Genomic DNA, 10,972 nt, shown 5'->3' with positions numbered 1-10,972 from the left:
CTCATGTTCACATGTATCATGCTGACCAGAATCAGCAGTACTGTTTCTCAACTAAATTTGATCACATGACATTTCAGCATTCCACTAGTCTGTAACCACGTTGCTGTATAAACAGACCACTGCTAGGATCACTATCTCTGTTCTGTTATGGCAAAAACTATTAACTGCAATTGATATATCTTATGAAATCTTTGCTGCTTAGGAAAGATGAACAGAGACAAGATGTTTATTGTGAACAAAAAAGGATTCAACTCAATTGTCAGGAAGGTATTTTTCAAATCTTCTAGATCAAGACTGTGGATTTCAATGCTCACTCGGTTGTTGAAGAGATTGGCAGGCTACTTACTTGTAATGAATTTCATATATAGACTCAAATCATAAAGCTGTCCAAGGTCTTTACAACCTAGTTCATGCGGTTTATTTAAATTTAAGTGTAACTGGGCTGTGTTTTGAGGCACATATGTCAATAACTAATCTAATCTCAAAGAACAGCTATAAACAACACTGTTAAATATACACCACAATAATATCCCTCAACATTTAACGTCCCTCATCACTGTCAAGAAAGACTGAGCTTGGTGCTTCACAGATGACTTTGTTTAGCCTGTCTCACTTTAAACTCAGCTGACTACAATTTGGAGAAAATGCAGTGTTTTATCCTCCTCCCCTCACCTCTCTCTCTCTCTCTCACGCACTCCCCTTCTTGTGGCTCATTAATCAATGACAGATTATCAGGAAAGTGACACCTTCATGATTACAACGTTTCTGGGGAAGTTTTTAATATGAGTTTAGTTGGAAAGGAGATGCAAATTAACGGTCTTACTTCAGAGTGCAACACAGTTATTATTCAGATTACAGTAGGTTGGGGTTAATTTGATATGGCAAAAACTGAAACTTGAATGCATAACTAAATACACATAGCCTAACTAAGTGACCATAAAACATCAAGTCTGTTTTAGATTTACATGTACAAAAGAAGTTCTTCATGGTTGTATTTAAGACTGCAAAGATGAAATGTGTTACAGTCACAATTGCCCCATTAGTGAATATAATTCGAGTGAAGCAGTTGATTTATGCTACTCATCAATATGATGGATGCTCCTGCATTAGATCACCGCTGAACACTGCTATCTGTCTTAATCTATACAGTAAAATCACTCATTAATCTAGATAACTAATAACTGATAATACCTTGCTGGATCATGTTTCATTTTATAAACAAAAAAAGATGTTATCAGGCCCTGAAGCGTATAGTACCTTTGTCCTGAACTAGCACCCTATCCCTCACTTGCTCCACTTTAAACGCAGTGCATCCCTGCTTCCCCACATCTGTCCAAGGAAAAAAAGAAGCTTCTCTTTTAATCTTTAAACGCTAAACAAGCATGAACTCCTGCCGTCGCCTTCATTTTCCGTCTAAAAGCATATACTTGCGCGCCTAAATATTTTATTATAGGCGCCCGATAACACTGGGCAACGCAGTGGATAATGAAAAGGTATTTACACCGAGGGGAGGAGGGAGGGGATGAGGGCAATGTAGTTTCGTGAATGTGTCTATCAGATTTTTACTCGGTCCCCAGCCTAATTCCATACACACACAAGGGTGGAGGACCATGCGAATGGCAATAAAGAAAAATAGCTGAGTGGCCCTGATTATAGAAAATCTAACTGAATACACACTTCTGTGTGTGAGCGCGCGTTTATGTGCCAGGTGCGCTCCCACCGTCTCCAAAACTAAGGCATCAACACTTTCCTCTCCTCCGTCCACTGTGTGTGATGTTGAAAATTCACATTTCACATTTACCCCAATGAATTTAAAAAAGACAAAGTTTAAATTAATATTAAATTAATAAGACAAATTGTGTGTGTGTGTGTGTGTGTGTGTGTGTTGGGGGGGGGGGGGGGGGTGTAAGTGAGTGTACGGTTGAGCGGTTCAGGCGGGTTGTTAATGTTAAGGTGGCATTAGAGTTAATGCAAATTAAAAAGCGCTAGCTGATCCCTTTGACCCCCACCCACCCACACGCGCGCGCACGCACGCACGCACGCACACACACATACATACACACACACACACACACAGTGTTAATGCAGTCATTTGCTTGGAGGTACTAACCCCCTATAATTCAATTTGTCAAAATGAATGAGAGAACAGACAGCCCCGCCCTCCTACACCGTCGCACCTTCCTTCCCAAAACAAAACAGGAAAAAAAGCAAGACGAAAGTTATACTTAACCAAAGCACAAGCCACTCCTTCTTTATAGCTGTTTATTACTTCTTTCATCAGTAAATGAAAGCGAGCAATTATTGCAAAGGTACCGGTATCATATTATTATGTTGGCCCCGGTCCCCTAGATATTCATCAATCACTCTCAATCGACCTGTCACCGGCAGGCAGAGATCCAGCTGTACAGGGGGGGGATGGGGTACATCATCATTAATTTGAGGAGTGACCCCCGGGGCTATCCACATGTCTCAACCCGGGATTCTCCAAGCAAGGCAGCGCGCACTGGCGCCGATGCTGTGGCCACAGCCACTTTTGGGCTTTTGGCTGTTTTGGTTAACTGCAGTTTCCCAATATGACCTGACCAAAACACACGTGCAAGAGAGAAGGGAGGGAGAGGTCCATGATCAGTTGTAAGATACAAATCTTACAACTGATCAACTGTGTCACCAAAATAGATTGAGATAGATAGATAGATAGATAGATAGATAGATAGATAGATAGATAGATAGATAGATAGATAGATAGATAGATAGATTCTTATTCGTTTTATCGATCGAGACAGAAGAAAGATGTTTTTAAACTTAATCAAATTTTATTGTGATCACATTCACATCTGAATGTGTGTGTAAAGTTCATGTGGAGAAGTTCATTCAAACTACATCCTAATAAGCCCTTTTTGGGATAATTACAACACTCTGGGGACTCGTTGCTCAAGGTGGAATTGAAGCATAATATGAAACTAAAAGCTGATCTTTTTTAAGAAGGTTATTATTAAAATAAATAAATAGCAATTGTTAATTTTTTTGTGAATGTATTGGTTCAATCTACTGGCGGCAAGAGGTTTCTCTGCTCAGTATGAAAATATTCTTTACTAATTAATTTAAAATCAATTAGTTCCCCATGTGATTAGCATCAGTGTGGAGGAATGATAAGAATGCTCTTAATTAGGCCTAATGCATTTAAACTGATACATACGTTTGCATATTCAAGACACTAATTGGCCTAATTGATTGATTGGGACTGCAAATTAATCTGCAGGACAGTCTATTTTTCTTTTTCTTTTTTTTTAAGTAGGCCTACTCCTTCTGTTATTTCCTCTCAAAGATTGTCTCGGATTGTTCTTTCTGTTTTTTATGGTCGTCATCCTGTGAAAGGAAAAAAAATGCATATTATAGTTACAGTCTGGTCATTTTTAGAGTGGGAAACTTCTGACGTCAGAGTCCCCGCCGTTTAAAACAACCTGCCTCTGCTGCTGACGTCTTTTATACTACTTTTTATAAGGCAAAAATATGTACCTGACAACAAAGTGATTATTCTCGGCAAAGAAAGTCTGTATCACCTTAAGTCATTGATCTATTTCTACTAGACTTTTAAAAAGAAAGGGGGAGCTAGCATATTTTCTTCCTAAGTTTTTTTAATTTATTTATTTTCGTTGAAAGGCGGTTTGAGTCTGGGACATTTTACACAAATTAAACATGCTACTCTGCTTCGCCCTATAAGCATCCTAGGAGCCTGAGCTTACCAATCAATTGGTATAGTCAAAGAGAGCCGCAGCTGGCGTTAGAGTGGAGACCTCCAGTCTCGCTTTATTTCTGGATATTGGGGGACCTCTCTACCATGTCATATCCACAATTTGGATATCCCTATTCGTCTGCTCCACAAGTAAGTTCTTGTAACTACCTTTGTTCATTTAATAGGTTATTTTGGTTTTGATTTTGCAGCGATTGATTACCTCAACGATTTAGCGATCCTTTTAGCATTTTTGGCCAAGAATCTGAAGAAGCTGTCACAGTCCTCTCGGGTGATCGGAAAGGTTTTGCGTTACAGCCAGTGATAGCCTACCTGTTTTCCTGCAGCGAGAGAAAAGGGGGTAAGAAGAGGGTAACCAAAAAAACAGCAAGACCCCCGACCTCCCGCTCTCTGATTTCTGCAAGATAATAGCCGCTCTGTAATGTCAACCATATGTTTATCTGTGCAGGAACACACATGCCAACTTGTTCTGCACACGCGTGTGTGTTTTGCGCCGGAACCCAGCTGCTGTTTAGTTTTGGCTTTGAGCCATAAAAAATAATTTAGGCATTGTGTCGGGTATTACTGGGCAACGTTGGAAGAACATGTATCTTTTTGTAAGGCGTGTGTTTCATTTGGATCAGAGCTGATACACGGCTCGTTTCGGGTCGTTTCAGACATGCACATTACCACAAGAATATGACACAGCATTCATCATCAAATATCAGTCTTTACCAGGCCCTTGATTTTGTATTTTTAGTTGACTTTCTGAAAAGAAAATGCAAATAAGGGTGGGTTTACTTAGTAGGCTAGGTCATTTCCAAAGAAGCAAATCGCTTGTCAAAAAACATAGGCTACTTAAATCATGTTTAATTTTGCTGCCAGAGAGATGAAACTGTATTGGAAACATGTAGGAGGGTTTTCATTTCACTGAGACGATTTTTTATTCTACTTTTTTTTTTTTTTTGAAGTTCGAAAGCAACTTCGAGATCAAAGTGCTCAAGATTAACATTAAGTTGCAAAATGCAGAATAAAGCATAACAATAACTTTTTAAAAGATACATTCTCTCTCTCGGTCTCCACCCAGTTCCTGATGACAACCAACTCTCTGACCACTTGCTGCGAGTCCACCGGCAGATCCATCGCCGACTCCGGAGTTGCGGCGTCCGGGCAGACACCAGTCTACTGTCCCGTGTACGAGAGTCGGTTGCTGGCCACGGCTAGGCATGAGCTCAGCTCAGCCGCAGCGCTGGGCGTGTACGGGAGCCCCTACACCGGCGGACAAGGCTATGGGAATTACGTTACATATGGCACGGACGCCTCGGCTTTCTACTCGCTGGTAAGCCCCTCATCTGATCCCTCTTGTCATTGATTAATGGAGCCGCAGGGTGATACTTGAGCCAGGCGCACCACTCTTCTTTTCTATGCTCTACACCGCAAAATACCTGACATTTACTATACTGTGATTTATCGTCACATCATCCTTCAAGCCAACTCTTCTTTAGTAATTAAAAAATACTTCTCAGCAAGACTAGATTGGCTCACTTTCTTGACTTAGAGGCTGCCTTGAGACAAATCATTTTTATGAAAGAAATTAAATCGTTCCATTCATATTCACATTGGTTAAGGACTCTGACTTTGAAGTCTCAACATTTATATATTATATATTATTGTCAAAATGTTATTAAAAATAATTTATCTCATAAGAGACCCCAGTAGTAATGCATGGGCCTTTTAAAGTCCAAGAATGATTTTTGTTCAGGTTGGTTTAGCGTTGAAATACATTAAGTGCTAACATTGTCTGGTATAAATTGTGGTGAGACTAATATTTGAAATAGCTATATTCTTTTCTAATATATGATTTGTTCAGATTATAATTAAGAGACCCTCCTGGAACCCTCTCACAAATTTATTTGCACAGATCCCTGCAGTGAACAAGCTTAGAAATCAACTGTTACATATTGTTTATCAGAAGTTATATTTTGGAAAGACATGCATTGAAAATCGTGGTTTTAAAAAGTTCTGTAATTTCAGTATCCACATAACCATCAGCAACCATGGACAATGTATGATTTTAATAGTTAGTATGACTTTTCCATGTTTCACTTTGCAGCCATTATCCTCTTCAATATCCCTAATGAATTGCATATATAGCCAATATAAATTTGTTTTATGTATATACTTTTTCAGCACCATGTGAGTCATTTAATGTCCCAAAATTGAGTTCCTCTCTGGGTCCTCTTCAAAACTCTTGTCTTTGTGTATGATTGCAGGGCACATTTGATACTAAAGATGCCACAGCTTCTGCCCATGCGGGGATAACCCAGGCAACAGCCTACTACCCTTATGATCCTACCTTGGGACAGTACCAGTATGACAGGTATGTTGCTTCTATGACAATGTGACTTCTGCTGAATTTTATGTTTATATGGTCTCTTTGTTTAATGCAAAGTGGCACAGGATGGAAAACTGTTATATCCAGTTAGAAATCCACTAGACCTCATCTTGAGCTGCTCAGCCCACTGTCACACTGGTGTGCAGGCGTATGGCAGATGCTTTATGCAGCTAAAACAGGAAGTAAATCTCAAACTATTGTACACTAGTGTAGGGAGAGTTTTCCCACCATCAATGCAGTCATTCCTTAGAGGTCAAGGCCATTTTCATCACGTCAAGCAACACTGGGTGATCAACTTCATTTCATGACACATTTCTTTCCTGATGAGGCGATGTGCTCCAGAAGACTCATGGGCCTTTCAGGAAGGCATGAGGCCTCGTCAGTGTTGTGAAGAGAGTGTCTGCCATACTGAAAGGTCTTCCCAATAATGAGATGACATCTAAATGCACTCTGTGACGTGGTGAAATGAGAATGACAACTACATCTTATTATGTCAACTGTGATCAAACCGCTCTTTGAATAGAACCAGCAACAGGACAACATAGGATAGTACAGAAAACACTCTTTGTTTTTATTGTGTTGGGCATTAACTGATCAGCAAAGTGTCATATTGATTAGCTTTATTGCAAAATGAGAGTTCATATAACCCAAAACCCAAGAGCTGACTTCTTTTAACCAATTGCTCTAATTTCAGTTAAGTGCAAAAGGTGTCAGGAGGAATGCTAATAAGTGCAGCAAAAGGCCTAAGTCGAAGGCAAACAGAATTAGTGGCACTCAGAAAAACAAGCAGGCCTACTGTCGTACCACTCTGCGCCTGTCTTTTACCTGAGGGCCCATCATTACACTCAATAAAGCAATTTTACAGTCTATTTTATCTGTGAGGGAGCAACACAGGGCATGGTAAGGTGCAGCGCTCACCTCCTTTTGATTCCCTTAGCAGTGCTTGACCTGCAGTAAGCTATACCAAGCAATAAAGGCCTCATAAAAGCCTCCCCTGAGAGGATTTTTACAGCTCACAGCTGACTGAAAATCAACACTGCATTTTAAATGTAGGCAGATATTTGTGGGAGAGGAAAGGGTATGGAGGGAGTCGTATGCTGCGCTAAGAATGGTTTTAAATAGGTCATACATTGATATTGGAAAATATATATATACATGAAGTCCAAATACACTTGACAATAGTACTTGTAAAACATTTAACATGGTAGAATTTGCATATTTCAAAAAAATACTGATAGCAGATTTACATTGGATTCCAGCATAGGGGCTGCAGAGGCTATGTACTTTCTATCTTGTACAGTATTCTGCACATGGTCCTAGCAAGTCAAATATAATTATATAAAACAATGTACTGACAGTTTTCATTTTACAGTTTACCAAGGGCCAGATAATACACTCTGTATGGTGTGTTTCAAGGGTGGTGGTTTACTTTTTACCTGCACCTCCCTTGTACTTTCTAAACAATGTCTCTTAATAGACATTTATATGTGATGTCTAGCTTTACTTTTCAGATATTTCCACAATTATAGCAGCAGATAGGTTTATGAGTGGGGCTGCCAGGGTTATAAAGCATGTTATGCATAATTTCAAGAAGATACCAAGAAGCAGATGGCTCTGTCATGGAAACCGCCAGGGCAACACATTCCAAATTGCCATGCAACAAGCGTCACATATTATGTTTACCCTCTCATTACCACTGTGGTTGTGTTCTTCTCATTAACAGATACGGTTCCATGGATGGGGGAACGAGGCGGAAGAACGCCACACGCGAGACAACCAGCACGCTGAAGGCCTGGCTGCAGGAGCACAGGAAGAACCCGTATCCCACTAAAGGAGAGAAGATCATGCTGGCCATCATCACCAAGATGACCCTGACGCAGGTCTCCACCTGGTTCGCAAATGCCAGGAGGAGGCTCAAGAAGGAGAACAAGATGACATGGCCACCTAGAAACAAGGGCTCAGAGGAGAAGAGATATGACGAAGATGAAGATGGGTCTCAGGAGGAGCAGATAAAGAGCGAGAACAATGAGGATGGTTAGTGTCACAATGCCTCGATGCTCTGTGGAAATAAAGATCAACTTTAGCGTTATGCTGAATTGTTTGGCAGTATATTGTAATATTGATAGTGTATTCATGACATCTCTTAAAAATCCATTGTTATGTTGGGTTGTTATGTTGTACAGTGGGGCGTTTCTGTTTGGGAATAGAAACATTCGTCAACTAAAGTGTTTGAAATGAGAGCATGTGTAAATAGCCGGTTTTAGCAACTGTTTCTTATTTCATTACTCTCGCAGTCACTCACTTGGATGGATCAGGATATTAATTAGGGTAGAACAACTTTCAACCACACTCCTGTGCAAAGTTCACTGCTACCATGCATCTAATGAAACTTAAATCTATTTACTTTTCACATGACACATCATAAAGTGGGACGGTGTTACCACACTGGCATTTTTTTCTTTTCTTTCAAAAATGTCAAGTAGAATAAGATCTGATAAAATCTACTCATCAGCGTAAGGTATTTGATGTGCTAAAGTGCCATCAGTCTTGCATCATAGTTTTATATTTGAATGTGTAATTTTACCAGGAATATTATTAATGTGATAATATTAGTATTGTTCAAACTGTATCACACTGAGAGGAAACAAGGGACAGTCAGGCCTTCCAATTTGTTTAGTTTAACATTTTGTCCTTCAAAAATGCACTGTGCTGAAATCACTTTATTTATTTGTATTTTTTAAAAATGTAACTTGTCAACAACACCAGCAGGACTCTGGTCCTCATAAGAACTTTTAAGCTATGTAATACAATTAAACAGGCCTCTGTCAGTTCCACATAGGGATATGGTGGAAGTGAAAGCAAGTTTAGATATCTTTTTAATTACTGAGCTGATCATAATTTAATATTTCTGATAGGCCAAAATGCATTTAGTTAATAATTAGTTAATAAATTAGTATATCAAACTGTCTATCTAAACTGTATATCTAAACTTTATACTGGGTCAATATTGACGTATGCCTTTTTTTTTCTCATGATAGTAAGAGGCTGGATATGTATTCACCACAATCTAGCTGCAAACATTAATTCCTTCTTTAAAGTCGAACAACTGTACTTTTAAAAATTGTGATTGAAAGTTAAATACTTTATTTGAGAGAGACTGATCAGGATGCCTTAATCAGATCGAATCATGTGACACAGTATCTTTCACTGAAGTGTCTGATGTCTCCTCTCTGCTCTCTTTCTCCCAGAGACCAGGAGTCGGGCTGATAAGGACCTCCAGTTGAGCGATCTGGACGATTTCGACACGCTGGAGTCTGAGAGCTCTGAGTGTGAGTTGAAGCACCGATACCACATGAACACACACATGTCAACAACGGGCGACTGCCCCACCGAGCACCTCATCAAGGACGCGTCTCTGAAAATTCCCATCCCTGTTTCTCTGGGAGGGGAGCAGGACTTGAGCAAAGGTTGTCTCAAAACGAGCCCGGAGGATTTCCAACTGGACAGCAGACAGCAGGTGAAAGCATGCTATAACCAGCAACAACAACAGCACCAGATAGTAGACGGCAAACCGCGGATCTGGTCTTTGGCCCAAACTGCGACGTCCCTCAACCAGACTGAGTACCCGTCCTGTATGCTGAGGTGCCAGCCGCCGCCCTCCTCCCTCACCCCATCCCCCGCCGCTACCTCACCCGTGACCGGCCTGGACAACAGGCAGGACTCGCCGGTCACGACCCTGAGAAACTGGGTGGACGGGGTTTTCCACGACCCCTTGTTCAGGCACAGCACATTGAGCCAGGCTCTGACCAACACCACCGTCTCTTGGACCACGAACGCCAAAGGCGCCATTCTGGAGGCTGAGAGGAGCACGGCAGCCTTGCAGCAGCACCAAGACTCCTCCAAAGACAGTGACATGAGTTTCCCAAAAACTATCAACAAACTCTTCTGTTCCTAACAAAACCAAATGACCCTTTTATTGCGAAAAGAGAGAGACTTTTTGTGACTGACTGAAAGTCGGATGGAAAAGCTTATTTCGTCTCTATGATTCCCTCATTATGTTTTATTCGTTTGAGGAAAAAGCAGTGTTAGCTATATACTGTTACATTGGCGTTACACTAGTGACATGTCCGATTGGCTGAGCATATTTCATTTAACGCACGCACAAAACATATCGAAACGTATAACTAAAAGTTTACATATTGGGAAAAAATGGGCCTAAGGTTTACATGTTTTTTCTTTTTTTTTCTTTTTTTTATTTACTACGTGCATGCAAATGTAATTGAATTTAGGTTTCAGAAGTTGAGCATCACTATTAAAAGAAAAAAAGTCTCACAAATGCACAGCTCTCTTTGGAAGTGGATGAGAGCGTCTCAACTTTGTTCACTGAAAATAAAAGCAGTCGGTTTCTGAACAGCGCCTGTGATGTTGGGTTAATAGTGCGAGTTGCTGTCCATGGTGCTGAAATAAGGGTGGGGGGGTGGAGGACTACCTCGGCCTTGCTATTCTTCCCTGATCTGGTTTTGCATGTTTTTCTTTCATGGAAAAAAAAATCGAGTCATTTACAACTAGGACACATGAGGCCCTGCACGCCTGAACAGAGAGGGCCATTTTTAACGCAATCTACCCCATTCCAGTCCATTCTCAACCCATTAAAACATGCGCAATCTAACATCTACCATGTGTTATTTTTCAGAAAACATCGACTCTTATTCAGTGACAGCCAGAAAATGAGGCAGCTCAACCCTCAAGACAGAGCAATATCAGTATCTAAGATCTGCCTCATTAATTCCCTCTAAACAGGGTGTAATTGGGATGTCCGCAGTCATATTTCATGTCAGGCTATTGAT

The 10,972-nt window shown here is 40.5% G+C and overlaps 1 protein-coding gene across 1 annotated transcript; it reads left to right on the top strand.

Moving 5' to 3' along the window:
* The first annotated feature begins 4,823 nt into the window (after window positions 1-4,823).
* On the top strand, window positions 4,824-10,536 carry irx4a (iroquois homeobox 4a). The gene is made up of 4 exons (XM_038711903.1): window positions 4,824-5,069; window positions 6,004-6,110; window positions 7,849-8,159; window positions 9,374-10,536. Exons 1-4 carry the CDS (start codon window positions 4,824-4,826, stop codon window positions 10,078-10,080), a joined length of 1,371 nt encoding a protein of 456 aa, XP_038567831.1. The 3' UTR covers window positions 10,081-10,536.
* Window positions 10,537-10,972: the final 436 nt, after the last annotated feature.

This window comes from Micropterus salmoides, unplaced genomic scaffold, assembly GCF_014851395.1.
Source record: "Micropterus salmoides isolate LMB-PRFRI ecotype aquatic unplaced genomic scaffold, ASM1485139v1 Ms_hic_scaffold_11, whole genome shotgun sequence".
NCBI lineage: Eukaryota > Metazoa > Chordata > Actinopteri > Centrarchiformes > Centrarchidae > Micropterus > Micropterus salmoides.
Note: the sequence above shows the minus strand (reverse complement) of the source record. Positions and strands in the feature narration are given on the sequence as shown.

What these genes read in the sequence shown, in the direction of transcription:
- irx4a (XM_038711903.1), top strand. Translation starts at nt 4,824, where the DNA reads ATGACAACCAACTCTCTGACCACTTGCTGCGAGTCCACCGGCAGATCC. An exon ending in CCTCGGCTTTCTACTCGCTG is followed by an intron (nt 5,070 to 6,003) that starts GTAAGCCCCTCA and finishes GTATGATTGCAG; the next exon opens with GGCACATTTGATACTAAAGA. An exon ending in GGACAGTACCAGTATGACAG is followed by an intron (nt 6,111 to 7,848) that starts GTATGTTGCTTC and finishes TCTCATTAACAG; the next exon opens with ATACGGTTCCATGGATGGGG.